Here is an 18,999-nt window from a genome sequence, read left to right as displayed (position 1 = left end):
TCAGATTAAGTTTGTGTTGTCGTTAGTAAAACCTTGAATAAAAAGACCAAACAGTTGGGAAAATGTTAAAAATGTATTTGCACAAAAGAAGATGTTTCTCAAATTTTCTTTACATTCATGTTTAGAAATGTCCTGGAACATTTTACACTGTTACTTTACAACCATGTCTGTTATACAAACAAATAAAGTTTGTACAGAACCCCTCAAAAACTATATATTTCACTAGTGTTATAAAGATTAAAGTTAAGCTGTAATGAAAACAAACTAAATATCTGTGAGACTAAACCACACATCGAACTACAGATCAACATTTAAAGCACTTTTTCCTTTTTCATGCGTTTACACTAAAATACCAGTGGAAGCCTTTGAGGGTTTATTGCTGAAGGAAAACAGCGACCTGACCTCTGACCTCTGAGGAAACTCTGTTGGGACCGATTGAGTCCAACATTATATTGAAAAGAGAAAAAGAAAAAGTCAGTCTGTCAGGTTCAGTTCAAGTTGCAAAGAGAATATACATCACAGCATTAAGAATAATGCAAACACGTTCAAATCGCAGAGCTTCACACTACGATTCCTCTTCTTTAGACAGCGCCTGCAAAATAAAAAACAACTTGCATCAAGACTTTGTGGGGGGAAAAAACAAGAACACGAATATTCAGCTCGTTCTGAAAACTCAAGTCACCTGTTTGAGGAACTGTCGCCCGAAGTAATTGGTCGCCATGTTCTTTAAGTTGGTCTTTCCTCCGACTTTACATCGCACGTATCCGTACAGGTTGGCCCCTTGTAACACGACACCCATGATCACGACAGGCTGAGAGGAAGAAGAACACGGACGTCACATGTTGCTCTACATTTACCTCTAATAAATCCCAAACTTCAACACAAGGTGGCAGTAGAGCTAGAATAATTTATCAGTTGGGCGATTGGATTTATGTTTTTAATTAAAGTTAAGTCGCAGAGTCTGCAGCTGTTGTAAGAAAGCACTGAGACGGACCAACACGATGTTGATTTGCTCGTCATGGGATTTACTGAAAATAGACCAGGACAACCTTTTATTCTATTCATGAATTTGTGGTCTTACCAGCCATTTAATACTGAAAGAAAAGATGGTGAAGAAGAAGAAGATGACCCAGAGGACGGGACAAACAATCAGCCCGAGCCAGAAGATCCGAGAATCAGAATCTGACACGTGTTGTTTCCCGGTAGCCTGAAGAAAACAGGATATTCTCACAGTCAGGACATCTGTGAATATCATGAGGACATCTGACAGTGAACGAGTGGATTTATCAAGAGGTCAACGGTTCATCAGTACCGAGTTAAAGACCAGCAGAACTATGACCATTACACCACACGCTAAATACATAGGTCATGCTGAGGAGCGTCTCACCTTCCTCGACTCAAACACCCAGTGGCTCCGTCCATCGTCGTCCACCTGGTTCCACCACCTGAGACCAACCATCAACCTCCCAGTGATGTTCTGTCAACGCAGATATTTATGACATGAAACAGAACTAATGCTACAAATGACGATTACTTACATTTTAAATCTTGTATGAAAAGACGGACCTTTATTGTCCAGAAGTCACATGACAGCATCAGGATGATTGCCACCATGCAGGCGATGAAACTACTACTGAGATGCTCACAGAGCAGGTAGACGATGACCGAGGTCACTCTGAAGAAAAGGTGGAAGAAGGACGCCACCGGATGCCTGGTGACAGATTTTCAACACGTTTAATGAGGCAATAAGGAAATTATATCTTCAAGGTGGAAATAAATTAAGACGGTGCTGTAATTATTCCAAAAAGAGTCCGTTTTATATCACATATGACAAACATACAACATCATATCTTCACGTTCGAGGCTGGAGACAGAAAATATTTGGAAAATTCAGCTTGAAAAACAATTAAAGCCACGGGTCAGTTATCAAAGTGTTGAACTGCTCCTCGAGTACCGAGGGACACTGAAGGTCTCGAGTCGAGGGCTTTGAAAAGTCCCTGGAAACTCACTTAATAGTCGACTTCTTTGACCTTTTCCCTGCGTCCTCCTCTGCGTCGAACAGAGAGACGTCCTCATCGTTGGCGTCCTGAGGGATCAATAAGGAAGACGATTAATCCCTCAGAGACAGATGGACACAACACTCAACTGAAACCTCTTCCTTGTTTATACACAGGTGGCTCATGGGTCATATGACACAATAACAGCGTGATGTGTTTCACAACCAACTGTGATCAGAAACTATGAGTTTTAATTCAGCTACATCTTGTTTTAAGTCCCGTTGTGTAGCATGTATAAGCAGAATGTGAGAATTGTGAGACGCTGTGTGAATGAAGTGTTTATTGCTCCTGGGGAGGCTCGTGAGTTTTGGACAAATCCACACATCTGAAGACGCCATCTTGGGAAATCTTCGACTCTACGAGGGACATTTTTCATGATTTTCAGACCAAACAAACAAATGTTAGCACATCTAGTTCTTATAAAACATAAAACTGTCAATTATCTTATAACAGTTTTATCTATAAAATGTCAAACATTATTAATTTGCTCCTCAAAGATATTCATTCAAATTTGATGCCAACAGTCTTCAGTTTAATTTTTTTGCATCGTTTCTACAACAAAGAGCAATAATTACTATTCAATCATTGCAGAATTAGTTTCCTTGAAAGTGCTAAATAAGGTGAAATGTTCCCTTTTTTCTGGGTTATACAAGAATATTTCCAGCCCCATTTTAGCAGCTATAAGCAGAATATGAATATTTGATGAATAAAAGACAGAAATCAGATATTAAAACATTTGAATTGTTTCCTAATGTTCAATAATTCTCAACAAATAAAACTTTTGCAGTCACATGATTCACATTGTGACTGTTACTGTTGTCATACTTTCACAGTTATAACAAATATTTTGCAGATATAACAGAAGATAATTTTAATCTGTTTACAACTAGATTATATTTATCTATAATATGTTATTTGCTGTTTGAGAAAGATAAATACAGGGACAACACATTTTCACTGTTGTCAGAACAAGACATAAATATAACTGAATATAACTGAACTGCATCATCAGGAGTTTGGTCTTTGACTGAATCTGTGAATTTGATGATATAAACAACGAAGAAGCAGAGAAGCTAACGCAGCTAGCTGTTAGCCACCGTTAGCTTCCTCTGTCTGAACAGTTTAAACGTGTTTCTCGGTGAAACTCAAACTCAAACTTCATCTCAGCGTTTGTCAGAAACAAAACCTGAAGTGTTGAGATGTTTCAAAGTCGATGACATGAAGCCGAGTTAGCGAAGCGGATGTGTAAACAGCGACTGGGACGTAGCATGCTAGCATTAGCAGCATTAGCAGCATTAGCAGCATTAGCTGGAGAGATGTTGATGGACTCACTGTGTGTAGCTCTGTTAGCATGTTAGCCGCAGTTAGCTGCAGTTAGCTGAAGTTAGCTCACGCTGCTTCGCTCATTAACACGTTAGAAACAAATAAAAACAATAAATACGTCACTTACTTCTGTTATCATGGTGAAACGTGAAGTCTCTTCCTGCTTCCGGCTACATGCTCACACGTCACTGCACAGGCCAGTCACGTGGTCAGAGCGTGCCACGTCTAGTGTTACGTCACCATAGAGTTTTTTTATTCTTTTACTTCAGTGTTTGAATAATTTATTAAATAAATGATTTAAGATCAATATTAGTTATAATAATTATATCAGATTATTTACTTTGATATACTCTCGAGGTTTGTGCGACTATGTAAACTGTAATATATATATATATTAAATTATATCACTAAAACTATACAGCGTATATGAAACACACTGTATAATAGTGGGTCTATTATTTTTCTATTATTTATATTCAGTTTTTTAAAGTTTACTTTCATTTATTCAGTTCTGTTATTGTAGACAATACATGAAGTATAATTCATCTGCAGTTGCTCATGTTGTATAATGAAAAATGTTAGTTTAGGTAAAACAGTGTTTAGAACCAAACAGCTGGAGGTCGATGGGATCACATCTGTCAACATCAATTTACATGTGTACACGAAAGACAAAGAAATAAGGAAATACTCCCTTAAAGGGACATTTTACAATATACAGCGTGATTATTATATTATATCTATCTGTCTATCTCTCTGTTACTTTTTTTTTTAGACAGAGGTCTGGACAGTTTAACAGGAGACAAGTTTTCAAAATAAAAGCTCCAGCGAAAACATCTTGATGTAAATGTTCTGACATTTGAAGAAACTTTTTTAATCCTTTCATAAAATGGTTGGATCTAATTCCTGTGTATTTGTGCGCGTTGTTTAAGATTTAACTGTGTCCAGATGTTTTGTTACTTCCTGGTGCAAACACCTGCAGTGAAAAGGTTTCAGTCGCTCAAAGTGAAGTGTTGATGCTCTGGGAACACAAAGTAGGCAGATTTCTCTTTCTTGGAAAAGGAAGTTTTATTTATTTCACAGGAAATAAAGAGCTTTTGTGAATTCACAGTGTAATGAAAAGTACAGTAACAGTAACAGTAGTCCCACACAACCTGACATGAGCCCGAATGGACATGAGATAAACAGCTTTTCAGATTATTCATATAAGATTTTGCAGCAAAAATAATCGTCTGTAAACAAAATGAAAAAGGAAAAATGTTCCCATCAGCTGGTTTTTGTTTTGATATGACGTTAAAATGTATGAAACCGTTCTTTGGTATTAACCGTCTCATGTGTCTATAGACTGTAAATAAAGATGGACGACATCTTTATTTACGGCTGCAGCCGACCACCAGTATAGATCATAAACCCCGCCTCCTCCATGTTAGCACATGGGACATGGACCAAACCAAAGAATCAAAGTAAAAGTTGTGTAAATATTCCTCAAAGACGTTTCTGTCGTGATTGACAGCTGAGACTGACTCAGGATTGGGTGAACGTGTGTGTCAGCACCACTTCAAGATGGCGGCGCCTGTATCTCGGATATTTTAGCTTAGATTTTCCACAGTGGAGACGTGTCGTCCAACTTTATTTACAGTCTCTGCTTGTATCACTGAGGACAAACAGGTTTCCAGTTGCTGCTCCGCTGCCGTTTATGAAACTGTGGATGTGTTTAGAGGTGATGTTGGTGGAGAGGGGCTCTTGAGCCGTAACGGTTCGCCAGGCGCCACCAGGGCCACGATGTTCTCCTTCTTCGACAACCAGAACGCCGGGTAGAGAGGCTCCAGGAACTCTGCCTTGTACTCGTGGATGAGCGTCATGGTGTCCTCCACGCCGTAGAAAGCCAGGAGGCCTCGCGTGTAGTCAACGTAGACGCCGATGCGAGTGAACTTCTCCACGTTGAGGGGGGTTTCCACGCCGCTGTGCCAGGCGGAGAAGGTTTTAGCGTTCCACTGCAGACACCAGGAGAAGTTGTTGCCCGTGATGCAGCTGTTGCTCTCGCTGCCCTTGCGGTCGATGCTCTTGTAGGTCAGGCCCACGTGCGTCCCCTCGCCGCTGATGTCCACCTCAAAGTAGTGGCGCCCCATATAGAAGCTCTCCGTGGCCAGAACCTGCCGCCAGTTCTCGAAGCGCTCAGGTGCGTCGGGGTACGGATGCTGCCAGGGCGTGGTGTTAGTCACCTTCCTGTTCTCCTCCGTCAGACGGAGGAACTTATGAGCGGTGACAGCTTCGAAACTCACATGGGCGGCGTCTGGGAGAGGAATTCAAAAAGGTTAGGGACAACGCTCAAGGTCATATCCTCTGCATTGTTCTTTCATTTGTAGATGAGTCACAACAACGGGAACAGAAACACGTTTAAATCCACAGAGTCAAAGAGAAGAATTCAGTTTTTATGCCCGAGGCCTGGATGGTTTTCTCTTGATGAAATCTCAGGACTTAAACTCGTGTCAGAACTTTGCAACATTTTACTTTCTCCTCTAGAAATGATCTCTATCATCTTAACGTCTATCCACCTTCCTTCATTTCTCTATCTGCACATGTTCAACACTTACACTTGAGGAAGTCGGCGTGTTTCTTTGGATCTGGAATCGACTTGTTCTCCTTCGATGAGATAATCGCATGAACCGTTGTTTTTATTCCCAGATGGTCTGAAACAGAAGATAAATATATTTGAGTGTCTCACAGTCCGGATTCATTCATGTGCACAAACAAGTATTTGTTGTTTTGCTGCTTCTGTGTGTGACACAGAAACAAGCCGCTCTCGAGTTCTTCACACATGTTACGTCAGGTCAGGCGATGACACACAGGCTGAACATTCTCCACATGTGTGAACTCGCCCGGCTCAGAGATCTGCACAGCTGGCGAGTTGCCGCTCTCACCGTTATTGCAGGTCTCTTTAACTTTTTCTATGTACGAGGACACGAGCTTGGCACAGAGCTCCCGTGTGGAGTCCACGATCACACGGCTGAAGGAGTTCAGACGATCCATCAGGCCGATGTAGACCCCAGGCAAAGAGATGTCAGGGGCTTCTTTCTTCCACTCGGAATACTCCTGCAGAACAGAAGCAGGGTTCTCTTCAGCATTCGTTAATTTAAATAAACACCACAAAGATTACATTTGAAACCTGTTTACTAGTCAACACGTCAAAGTATGAAAACCGGTCCTACTGGTTTTTCTACTCTTATTTTTCAAACAAATTTTTCCTTCTTGCCAGACCCAATAATAATTTTTCCTATTATTAATTAACAGTTAAACATGAGCTGGACCTGGATGAGCAGCAGAAAGTGGACGGATTAAAGTGTAAATGGATCAAATCTGGATATGGGTCCTTTGCTTGGTGTTAAAAAGGAAGCAGGAGACACTGAGGACAGACTGGAGGATGTAAATGAGTCCAGACGTTAGAAGACAAAAGGTTTTTAATACCTAATTAGACCTTATAATAAACTGAAATCAGTGCTTTTTAACCCCTCAGTCATTCAGGATCATTCCCTTTATTTGTATTTTAACCCTCAACAACCTGAACCCTGACGTTACCTGTAAGAAATCCACATCGTTCTTGTTCTTGGAAATCTTCTCCACCTGCGCCTGAGTCTTCTTCAGGTCCGTGCACCTCTGCTCCAGGTGAACCCGGATGCCCTCGGCCTGCTTCAGCGCCTGCTTCTCCTCGCCCTCCAGGATCTCCGTCACCTCCCTCTTGGCCCTCTCCATCACCGCCTGCAGCTCCTCGAACTGGCTCTCGATCACGGCTCGCACCTCCGTCACCGATTGCTGCAGACAAGGGATTATAATTCCACATCAAACAAGTTATGAATCGCTCAGGAATGCAGGGGATCACAGTTTTGTGATGTAAGACACCAGAGTGGATTTCCTCTCTCAGGGAAACCTGTCCCGTTGGAGTGGCTCTGACACATCAGGGCTTCTAGGATTCTCTTTCCAAAAATAGACTCATGTTTTTATTGTGAAACTCATGTGACACAGCGACGTGAGGCCTGGGGTTAGTCAGTGTTTACCTCTATGGAGACTGTGTTTAGCTGCAGCTTGTTGATGGCGTTCTCTGCAGCCGTCACCGTCTTCACCATCTCCGTCTGCTTCTCCTTCAGTTCCCCCTGAGAACAGAACAAGAGCCAGATCAGACCTCCGCTCGTCTCCTCGCTCAAACCACAGACCACACCATGCAATGCGGAAAATACGTCAGAGGGAAAGAATGCGTATCTGCAAATGTAAACCTCATTTGGACTGTTTCTGCAGCAGAACTGGGAGGTTTCCTGGTTTCCTCGACTCTGCACTGAGATCTGTGATATCTCACATTCTGAGACTGGTGGTTTTCGAGGCTCTGACTTGTTTTCAGAGTGGATGTGTGAATTCCTCGGGCAGGTCCAGGCGACTCTGGACCTGAAGGTGCGACTCAAGGTGAAAACCGTTCCTCACAGATCAGAGTCTGAGGGGAAACGTTGCTTTTCCTTCGAGTGACGGGAGATCAAATCCATTTTAAGGATGAAAAACCTTAAAATGGCTACTTGAATAACCCCCGAACAAATTAATCAAACTTTCACAATATGGTTATCGAAGACTAAAGAATTCACATTAATGATATTCTTACAATATCAATAAAAAAGTATTCGTCTATCAGTAAAATTCATTATTTATTTTGATTATTTTGTGTTTTGTCCGAAAAAAAGAAAACATTTAAGAGGAAATTGATTATTTGTGTATTATTAACATGATATCAATATTTTAAATATCATAGTAGTGTCTGAATTTACTTTGCTTTAATTCTGTCAAAGTTCTTTGTTGTCTCAGGTTAGAAAAGTAAATATGTGCGATCGTCTGAGTCGACGTGTTGAAGCTGCTTCCTCCTCTTCCTCAGGTCATGTGACCAAACTCCGTCACCTGATCTGCTGAAATCCAACTTCCTGTCTCAGCGACTTCCTTCAATTCCACATTTAAAACTATTCTTACTCTTTTTAAATCAATTGCTGCATTATTATTTATTAATGTGTGTGTGTGTGTTTGTTTGTTCATTTACTTGTGAATCACTTGGACACAGTGGTTTTGTGTTGTGATTGTATAGATATTGTCCACATACACAATGTAGAGTATGTATTATCATTAGATTATTCTTTTTCATTGAAACAACAACATTTTGCTCTTGTAAGGAGGATTGTGTTGTTAAATGATTGTGTTGTTAAAGGATTGTGTTGTTAAATGACCTCCTGGGTTTTTTGCGTCTTGATATTTTGCTTGTTACAGGAGCATAAAACCAAATAGAGGCTTGTGTTGTGTAAAGAGTTTTTACAATAGCAGTGTTTCTAAAGTGGAACATGAGCCGCGGACAGGAAGTCCTTCTACTCTATTGTCTTCTTTGTTGTTTTTACTGTGGCTCTGTCCCGTGGAGATAAATCTCTATGAGAGGGAACCGTTCGGAGAAATGCAAATTCATTTCCTCAGCGTAGAATTTTAATTTAAACTGGATCTGGGTCATTTCCCTTCTGGTTTTCTCGTGGAGATTTAAAGAAATCGTTCTGCAGGACAGAGAAGCAACACGTCATGTTTGTCTGTGGTCATTTACAGTTTCTCTGACACCACCAGTGTTTGCTCTGCAGCTCTAATGGAGCTTGTGTCAGGTTTTGCGACATCACACTCTGTAAATAACAGGTGTGGGCTGAAAGCGGCAGATCTCTGCAGGAATGTGGACTCGAATGCCTGAACCTGAGGGTCACACACCGTCAGAAACTGAGAAGAATGAATGAAGCTGGAGCTTTTCTCTGCGTCACAGCGGCCGAACGGATCCCAGGGTTGAGTTCAGGCCGAGCTCATGATGTGACCTTCACAGCGTCAGAACTACTGTTCAATCACATTAAGAATTCACAGCTGAACTTTGGGACGTGTGAGAACAACTGTGATGGATTTCAGAGACACAGCTCGTCCTTCATCTGCAGGTGCTGAGAGGAACATCCATCAAAGCTGCTCAGTTTAACACTTCTATATATACACTGTGTAAACAGCATCTTCTCCTGTATGTGAAATCATTGGATCTGGTTTACAGGATCACGTCTGAGTTTAAATTACTAACAAATCGCACCTTTACAGACAGATTTAATTCTTCTGATGTTGAAAACTTTTATTTGCTCAGGAGTTTTCCATGTCCTTAAGACTGCGGTGAGCTCCACCTCTGCCACAGATCAAGAATAAATAAAAGATAAGATATAAACATTTCAGTTGACTAATTAAGTTTATCAAATGTGTTAAAAGTGTCGATCAAGTTTCCAGAGTCGACTGTGAAACCTTCAAAGTTTTGAATCGTCGTCCAGACATGTTGGATCTACAGTGATTTAAACAGAGAATTCAAAGATTCTCAACATACGAGTCTGGAGACTTGAGGGAAACCCTGAGGGCTCCACAGACGAACAAAGAATTCTGGAAACTTTGTCCTGCTACATGGAAATCTGAGTGTTTGTTTGAACAGAATAAAAACAGTCACAGGGTCTCAAGCCAGGAAAGTTTAGGATTTGAACTGTAGAACAAAACGACTCATATCTACATGTGTGAACATGTGGGGATAAAATCAGAGAATCAGAGGAAGGTGAGGACACTTGCCTCTATCCGCTTGCGAGCCTCCACCACGGGGACGGTGTTGTGGCCCGTGTGGTCTTCGGTCACACAGTCCTGGCAGATGCAGCAGGAGTCAGCGCAGCAGAAGATCTCCAGGGGCCACTTGTGGCTCTCGCAGGTCCTCCTCTCGATGTCCCTGAGCGGCTCCACCAGCCGGTGGTTCTGGAACTTGGGGTTCTCCAGGTGAGGCCGGAGGTGAGCCTCACAGTACGACACCAGGCAGGTGAGGCAGGACTTCAGGGCCCTGCAGGGGCTCTCGATGCAGGAGTCGCACACCACGTCGTCGGGGCCCAGAGGTTCCTCCTTGGCCTCCTCTTCCTTCACCTCCTCTTTAGCTTCATTCTTCTTCTCCTCATCGGACTGAGCTTCTTTCTTCTCCTCCTCCAGCTTCTTGGGGACCTCGGACTCCTTCAGGTCGTCTTGGATCTTGGTCTCCTCTGCTGTCTTGGTGTCTGGAGTTTCCTCTTTGCTCACCTGAGTCTCAGCCTCTGTTCCGTTCTGCTTGAGACCCTCAGCCGGCTGAGGCTTGTCTGGACTCTTCAGACACTGTGGACATCCTTTACTTTTGTCCCCGAGGCAGGAGCCGCAGGCGGGGGGGCCACAGGCCGCCGCCGGCTGCTGTGTGGAGGTGGGAGCTGCTGTATCTGCCATGTCTCCAGAGTGTCTCCCTGAACGTTTCACTCTCCTCTGCTCTGAGAGAATAACTGGCTCGGCCACTTCTGCCAGTTCCTGGATCTCAGTGAAGAGAGGCCACACCTAGATGATGTGAGCGTCAGTGCTCATGGTTTCAGTCTGAATGTCGTCCGCCCCTTCAGCTCCAACATGCAGCCGGTGACACACACACACCCCCACACACACTCCCTGCCCAGCCTGGGCCTGGAGGAGCAGGAGGGTGGAGCTCACGGTGCAGAGGAGGAACAGGGAGGTGCAGAGCTGCATTCACACACATGCTTTGATCATGAAGCTGTGATGCAGAAACACGTGTGTCTTTACTCACCACACTGATGAACTCACGTCTTTGTTGCTCTGTTGTTTTCTGCTGATAAACTTGAGGAAATCATCTCCTCACTTCCTCTTCCACATGTGAACATGTTCCTGCCGAGTGAGCCACTCAGAGCAGACGCTGCCCCCATGTGACCAGAGCTGGTTATCAGAGCGTTGACCTGCAGGACGTTGATCTTATATGAACAGAAAACATTCAGCGTGCAGGAGCAACTCTCATGGGGTCATGTGATCCATCACATGTGTGCTCAGCCAATCAGAGACAGAGATTTCACCTCCACATTTCTTGTTTTTATAATTTTACTTTTGCATAGTTGCAGAACGAGGTTAAAGGTTTTGAACCTGGAGAACAAACCGACGCAGGAGAACAGAGAGAAATGTGTTGGACAAAAGAAAGAGATTATTATCAAAACATTATTCAAGGCTCCAAAAGCTCGTATCAACCATTCAGAGCTGTTTAATGTTTCAGAATCAGAATCAGAATCAGAATCAGAATCAGAAACACTTTATTGATCCTCGTGGGAAACTGTGTTTTTTATTCATCCCACACTCTGTAAAACACTTCCCTATAAATAAATTGATTATAGAATATATAATATATTTATCCTGCTGAAGTTAAAGTTAATTTATTTGTGTGCTATCTTAACTAAAAGCAGTTAAAGGGGTCGTGTGTAGGATTTGCTGGCATCTAGTGGTGAAGCTGCATATTACAACCAGCTGCACACGTCCCACTGTGGCCTTCAGGTGAAAACACAAAGTCCTTCTCTCGGTGTTTGTCTCCTCTGGGCTCCGGTAGAAACATGTCGGACCCTGATGTACGTGTAAAGACTCATTTAACAAAAACACAACGGATCTTAGTTTCATCTTTAATGAAGCAGATGTTTGGATTTAACGAGACAACGATTCCATGAAATAAGAAACAAACGATTAGTTTCATGTTACAATTATTATAATGTAAAAAAAAAGGCTTGAGGCTGAGTGTTTATGTTCTGTAGCTGCAGTTCACTGGCATTTTAAATATTAACACTTTAATAAGAATTAAACGTCGTTATAGTAAAACAGGGCCTGTCTCACAAAGCTCAGCTGTTTCTTCATGTCTCAGATAATATGATTTTCTCTGGATGTTCCTGGAGTCCGGTGGTTGTGGTTGATCCAGGAAACTCAAACTGAGGCTGAAGAAGTTGAACTTGCTTCATGAGACAGACCCCAGGTCAGCGAGCTGTGGTCAAACTCCTGCTGGGAAACTATAATTCAGCTCCTGATTGACAGTTGATCAAAATCACTGAAGATAAATCGTGTTAGCTTGAAACCAAACAGCAAAACAAACCACGTGAACCTAACGAGTCAGCGTCGTGGATTTAAACTCACGTCAGCAGAGATGTGCTTAAACCTGAAGCTTGTGCTTTTGGAGCGGCAGCGGTTTGAAAGAGTCTGAGACAGTTTGTCTCCATCACTGCACCCCCACCAGCTCCGTGATGCGAGGAGCAAACACCATCAGCTCCTGGTACCTGTGGAAGAAGATGCTGAGGCGGGAGAAGTAAGTGTCCTGCTGGTACGGAAGCTGCTTCTCGCTCAGATACTTGGACACGACGGGTTTCACCTGCAGGGACACGGGAGACGAGAGGGACAAGATCAACACGTCACATGTGGCTCGTAACTGTCACTGTGTAAATAATGATGTGAATAATTATATTAAAAACAAATTTACCATAAACCGATAGTAACCAGACTAACAAATTTCTTTCAAACATATGATAAAATAAAACAATGAAATAAAAACAATTGAATAAAAATAAAACAATAATACAAATTTGAAATTGTAAAGATTAAAAAAATAAAAATAATATTACAAATATACATATTTAATTTAACAAGCTATAATGTTTGGAAATTGAACAAGCTCCATCAATCAAAATGTTTAATTTAATCTTTTAAAATGACTCCAGTGATTAATCAATGACCAAAACGACCAATGGATTGATTGATTAGTTGAATATCAGGTGCACTTGAATTATAATCTTCTTAAATCGATATTTATTGATTGTACAAGGTTGTTCAGGTTTGTTTTTAGCTGCTTATGAGTTCACAGTATCTGTTTTAAATGGACCTGTCAGAGAAATACAGTTGATTTATCACAGACATATGAAGATAGATATCAGAGCATCAGGAGGAAGCTGATAATGTGTGTTTCTCAGTTTTCTTACCTTCAGACACATGTTATCGGACAGAAAGGGGAAGAGGTGGTGCTCCACGTGGCAGTTGATAAGAGAGTGTCCAAAGATCCAGTCCAGCACAGGGTTACGAGGCAGGTTCAAGACGCCGTGGGTCATCTGGTAGATCCTCTTGGGTCGATGGGTCGGAGAGAACATGGAGAGGCCGATGTGCTGCGGATTAGAAACAGTTCGTCATCATCACAGGAAGCTGTCTCAGCACAAAGTCCATTCAGCAGCTGTTGGGTCATATCACACTGTTACATTAATTTCAGCTCAAAATCAAAAATGAAAGCTCAGAGTTACAGATTCACTGTTCTGCTCAAATAATAATATCATACATTTGCATCTATTATATTATTATTGACAAGTAAGAGAAACAGATGTCAAAATGGCCCCAGTTTGCATTTCTTAACTAGAATTACCGCAGAATGTTTTTCTCCAGAATCATATGAGTTCACTGTGACCTTTGACCTTTGACAACTGAAATCTAATCAGCAAATCTCTGAGTTTAACTCAGAACCTCCCTCAAAGCGTTCTTGAGATATCACGTTCACAGGAACCTGGGACAACAACCTGAGACCCTGCAGGTCCGCATGGGGACACAGTCGCTTTATCCAGCTGTTAAATAAAGAATCAGCTCAGTCGCTCTGGATTTCAGTTCCTTGAATTTCAGTGTTGGCTAGTGAAGGTTTGAACACACACAGTTTTCAGATGAGACTCTAGGGCAAAGAGGACCAAAGTTTAACAAGCACAGAGGAGCGTTAAGTTCATGGTGAAATAAAGAAAGTTCTTGAGTCTGAACTTCTCCCCCCCCCTGCAGAGAACAAACATGTTCCACATGGAGAACCTGTGTTTTCTAATCCGCCCTCACACGCTTTGATCAGAACAATGCACAATGACCTGCAGGACTCCATCTGAGAACATCATGCATGAATTGTTCCTTTTTATCCTTTAATTCACAGACACAAAGCTGCATTCAGCAGCTTCTCTCCAACCAGAGCTGCTCTCGTGATCGTTTGGCAGGAAACTGATGCAGCAGACATCTGTGTGAGGTCAACAGCGTCTCAGGGATTTTTACTTTTAGGATTTTACAGACAAAGAACCTTCAGAAAAAGTCTGAGGCCACGAATTCATAACATCCAAAGACCAAGACACAAGAAACAGGATTAAGATAAATGTACGTGTTCATTCTTTTAGAATTCAGAGGTTAATAAATAAATAAGAACAACGTGTTTCCACTTTTTCCCAGAAATCTTCGATCTGTGGCGTCGAGGTCCCGCCCATACACACTGTCAACCAATCACGAGTCTCAGCTGTCAGTCATGACTTTTCACTCTGTTTTCCACTAATAGCTAATCAAGAACAAACTTCTCAGAAACTTGAACATGAGAGTGAAGCCAAATCATCTGGATAAAGTTCAGAGAGTTTGGCTTTAAATAGTTTTTTGATGATATAAAAACGGGATCAAACGTCATGATTGACAGCTGAGACTGACTCCAAATGACGTCATCGCCGTGAGATGACAGCGTTCGTATCCCAGAGATCTGGCTTCGTCGAGGAAGTGGAGACACGTCAGCATTATGTATTTACAGTCTGTGGTTCTGAGGCGTGTGCTCACCTGGAAGATGTTGACGTGTATGTAGGGCACAGAGAACATGGCTCTGCAGACGAGCATGCACAGCAGGGCGCCGTGAGCCGACTGGAACCCGGAGACGTGGATCAGCAGCCAGTACTGGGAATACAGGCCCAGTGAGATCATCAGCATGGTTCTGCCGATCAGCACCAACGAGTGACCTTTGATGTGAGCTGCAAAACCAGAGAATCACAAACACAGAATAAACTCAAGGGATCAATCAGAAGGAGAGAAATCCATTCAGATCCCGTCCGAGCCTCTCACCGAGTGCAACGAGTGGCGTGATGATGGGGAAGGACAGCGGCGCCACGAACAGGTAGAGGGAGCGGGACAGGAAGGGAACCTTCCAGACGCTGGAGTCCCCGAGTCCGATGACGTTAGTGTGAGCGTGATGCATCTTAATGTGTCCATGCACGCCGGCCTGAGCCGAGAACGAGCCACAGATCTGTGTGCGTTCAGGAAACACACACACACACACACACACACACACACACACACACACACACACACGTTCAACACATTAAACAATCAATGAATCAAGCAGGAAGGTCAACGTCTGTATTGACTTTCCTCCAGTTTGACACCAGAGCAGCGAAGGTCACGATGAGGTCACCAAACTGTTCAGTAAACATCCGACTTCACGACCTCTAACGTTCAGCTACAGGATCATTTTGGTTATAAAAAGGTTATGAAACAGATTTAATTTCCTGATTTGCAGGAAACGTTTCCCTCCTGCACACATTGATCTTTCCTGTCGGTCATAAAAGGGTCATAACATCATGTTGTTGTTTTATTGATTACTCGTCTTTATATATAAATCCACCGTGACCCGGTTTGTGAGCTGCTGTTCTGAAGCCTCAGTTTGACATTCGTCCAGCGCCATCTTGGTTCTTTGAAACCAGAAGTCAGCATATTTGAAGGAGCGAGGGGTGGAGCCACTTACACCTGCCACCTGCACCCATTGGACGGTACCAGCTGTCAATCACACTGTGGTATCCACACACCAATGTACACTTTATGGTCAATTGAACTATAAATGGGACTTTTGATTTACATAATGATCATCAGCTGTATTGAAGAAGACTTGAAACTAGTTTTCGAATTGGCTTCGACAACTGGCAGCTCCGTGGTTACAGCTCGGAGTTACAGGAATAGTTTAATCCCTCCCATCCTCATCAATCTGTCACCTCGATGAAGAAGACGGCCCAGAACTTCGCCCAGGCCTGCGACTCGCTCAGCGCCCCGTGGCTCGCCAGATGCGTCCCTTTGATGGTGAGGACAGCGTGAGCGACACCCATCAGCAGCCCGCCCGCCACGAACCACAGGATCTGAGAGGAGGACAGCAGCAGGAAGGCTGCGAGGCAGGAAAGAACACAACTGAGATATTGATAACTCGACCTTGGTAACACGACTCAGTATATTATTAATAACATGAAGTGATCGTACATTCTGTCTATTTTCTTTATTTTCCTCATTTCACTGTCTTGTACGTTGTTGTCATGTTTTTATTCGTGTTCTTGTTTGAGTGCCGATGTGACCTCTGACCTCGGACAGATCCAGACCAAACTAAATCCCACAGTAAATTGTAAATCTTTATTTAACACTTAGTATTAATACTTTAAGGTATAAAAAAACAAAAACATATTGAATGATCGTCTGTAGAAATAAACTTGTTTGCTGAACTTTGTGCTGCGATGCTCTGCTCGTGTTTACCTTTATACGACAGGACGGGCTGTTCTGCCCTCGATGCATCTATAAAGTGATCAGTGAGTGATTTCAGACACACACGGTGGTTCCGGGGGTCATTGACCTCTCGGGCCCCGGGGCCTCTGACTGGTGGCTGCTGCACTTCCCTGCTTCCAAATGTATCTGAGTCTGAGTCAAAGTGTTTTGACCTACGGACGAACTGAGCGAGTTTACCACCAGAACCATGAGAGACTACGTGTCTTTGTGTGTGCAGCACTGAGGCCGTCGGCCATGATGTGATGAGGAAACTTTATCCTTCACTTCTTCTTCTTTGTTTGGTTTATCAGCAGCTGGCAACTAACATCTGCATTAACACCATCTTCTTCTTCTGCTTCTGCTTCACTGGAGGTGACTGTGCAGCTCCGTGTCTCAGTTCCTCACATTATTACATAAGGAATCATAATTTTCTATATTTGAATTCCTATGATTTTCTTTATATTGAACTGGTCCAGTCCTGTATTTATAGACATTAAAAGCTTGATGCTGACCCGAGTCTGACGACTTTAAATAATTAATGTAAAAGACTGAGCCTGAGGCAGCAGCTGCCGGTGAAGCTCTCACAGCAGGTTTTAGGTGACATGTTCTCTTCCTAACCCAATAAAACTGCGCTAATATATTTCAACTCATATTTCAAAGCAGCCTATTTCGAGGTGATAAGTCAGAAGCTCTGTGACGCACAATAACAGATGCAGCACAGACTCACGCTGCAGCCGAGTCCAACTCAGAAGTCGACACTTGTGTTTGAGGCCAATCAGCTAAAAGCTGCTGCCCCAGCATCAGGAGCTCGGGAGCGAGAGCAGAGATCAAGTGACACATCACGTCTGCAGCAGGTTGTTGTCAGAGCCAATGATCGAGTGACGTGAGGCACTCCATCATCACCACCAGTGACCCAGATACGTGGGAACCAGGGGAGACGATGAATGAACTGACAGCACTGGTAATAAGATGAGGGGGCTGTTTGCTGGAAAGTTATTACATTTCAGAATAAGAGAATAGAAGCTGAAACACTAATGAGGGACTATAAACAATGTTAAACATGAATCGATTCCTTGAACCGAACATTAACTTAATAAACAATTCCTTCACTAACTCAAGTTTGTCTTTATCTTTTGTGACAGTAAACTGAATATTTATATTTTGTCGGACAGAATAATCCTCTTGAGCCTTATCAGTTTATGATGGTTGGGTTTTTTATTATGTTGAAATAACAATAAAGGTTTTAGGTTTTGATTAATAAAGTTTGACATGGCAATGAACAAACAACAGAATAGAAAGTTTGAGCTCTGAATCCTGAACTGAGTCAAAACAAACTTTAACAAAGGAACCTCCACATCGAGAAACCCAGAGAACATTATACCAAAAAGATTCAATTCTTTTTATGAAACAGTTTGAGACACAAACATGTTATGGTTTCATGTTTTATACAACATATAATAACTGGAGTTTAGGGTCAGATACATGTTTTCTTTCTGTTTATCTTAATTTGAATGCTGCAGGATGATAAAGAAAAGTTTGTTACCGGGCGGCAGACAGAGGAACGCCGCTGCCAGGACGCAGCAGTCCACCCCCCTCCTCTCCCACCAGCTGCTCTCCTTCACCATCTGCTGCACCATCCTCGTCAGCTCCATCATCAGAGTCTCTTCTCCACCTGCGCTCTTCCTCCCCTCCTCTCCCTTCATCCCCCCGCTGCTCTCCGGACCCCCTCTCCTCTTCACCACCAGCTCCCTCATCATCCTCTCATCCCCACCTTCCCTCCACTCCTCCGGTACATTCTGCATGTCAGCGCCTTCTGCTCCGTCCACACACAGTCACCGCCAGGTCTGTGTCATGTGCTGCGCCCTGAGTGTTAAGTCCACAGGTCGGAGTTGGGATTGCGAAAGTGCTTATTGGCTCGGAGCATTGTCAGGGAGGCCCAGCCCCCTTCCAGTGGCTTCAAGGGCCTCGTGGATCCTCCTTCCTCCTTCCTCCTCCTCCTCCTCCTCCTCCTCATCCCTCTCTGGTCAGCTGACTCCTCCTGCAGTCCAGCAGCAGAGGAATGTGTCGCCCCACAGCCTGAAGATGTGGAGCCGCCCTGGGAAGTGATGGATCCAGAAATCCTCACACAGAACAGCAGCTGCTCAGAGACTCCTCCTCCTCCTCCTCTCTCTCTCCTCTCTGGTGCGTCATACATTCTGCATGTCGTTCCCCCCCGTTGTGTTTCTTTGTGTCAGCAGACCTCCTCCTCCTCCTCCTCCTCCCATCACTGTGACCTTGGCAAACATCCTGGGAAAGGAGGAGAGGCAGAAAGGAGGCCTGAGCAGAACAGAGGATTAACAGAGGCCGTTCACTTGTTTCTCTACTGGGTGAAAGGTTCAGAGTGAAAAGAGAAGATGCT

General features: G+C 43.3%; 3 protein-coding genes across 4 annotated transcripts; all 3 read right to left on the bottom strand.

Annotated features, from left to right (window-relative positions):
• Window positions 1–60: 60 nt before the first annotated feature.
• tvp23b (trans-golgi network vesicle protein 23 homolog B (S. cerevisiae)) lies at window positions 61–3,600 on the bottom strand. Of its 2 annotated transcripts, none has more exons than XM_035145693.2 (7): window positions 3,508–3,600; window positions 2,010–2,086; window positions 1,567–1,711; window positions 1,388–1,477; window positions 1,082–1,207; window positions 683–811; window positions 61–592 (listed from the first exon to the last, which is right to left on the bottom strand). In XM_035145693.2, exons 1-7 carry the CDS (start codon window positions 3,517–3,519, stop codon window positions 566–568), a joined length of 606 nt encoding a protein of 201 aa, XP_035001584.1. In that variant the 5' UTR covers window positions 3,520–3,600; the 3' UTR covers window positions 61–565. The 2 variants fall into 2 exon arrangements, with proteins under 2 accessions (XP_035001584.1, XP_035001583.1); XM_035145692.2 differs by lacking the exon at window positions 3,508–3,600 and adding an exon at window positions 3,390–3,499.
• Window positions 3,601–4,426: 826 nt separating this feature from the next.
• On the bottom strand, window positions 4,427–11,734 carry trim16 (tripartite motif containing 16). The gene is made up of 6 exons (XM_035145973.2): window positions 10,017–11,734; window positions 7,430–7,525; window positions 6,954–7,187; window positions 6,299–6,470; window positions 5,972–6,067; window positions 4,427–5,670 (listed from the first exon to the last, which is right to left on the bottom strand). Exons 1-6 carry the CDS (start codon window positions 10,680–10,682, stop codon window positions 5,072–5,074), a joined length of 1,863 nt encoding a protein of 620 aa, XP_035001864.2. The 5' UTR covers window positions 10,683–11,734; the 3' UTR covers window positions 4,427–5,071.
• A 151-nt stretch (window positions 11,735–11,885) lies between these two features.
• Window positions 11,886–18,954, bottom strand: fads6 (fatty acid desaturase 6). The gene is made up of 6 exons (XM_035145974.2): window positions 18,145–18,954; window positions 16,067–16,233; window positions 15,144–15,324; window positions 14,865–15,052; window positions 13,238–13,417; window positions 11,886–12,633 (listed from the first exon to the last, which is right to left on the bottom strand). Exons 1-6 carry the CDS (start codon window positions 18,401–18,403, stop codon window positions 12,484–12,486), a joined length of 1,125 nt encoding a protein of 374 aa, XP_035001865.2. The 5' UTR covers window positions 18,404–18,954; the 3' UTR covers window positions 11,886–12,483.
• Window positions 18,955–18,999: the final 45 nt, after the last annotated feature.

The sequence above is a fragment of the Hippoglossus stenolepis genome, chromosome 21 (genome assembly GCF_022539355.2).
Source record: "Hippoglossus stenolepis isolate QCI-W04-F060 chromosome 21, HSTE1.2, whole genome shotgun sequence".
In the NCBI taxonomy this organism is placed as follows: Eukaryota; Metazoa; Chordata; class Actinopteri; order Pleuronectiformes; family Pleuronectidae; genus Hippoglossus; species Hippoglossus stenolepis.
Note: the sequence above shows the minus strand (reverse complement) of the source record. Positions and strands in the feature narration are given on the sequence as shown.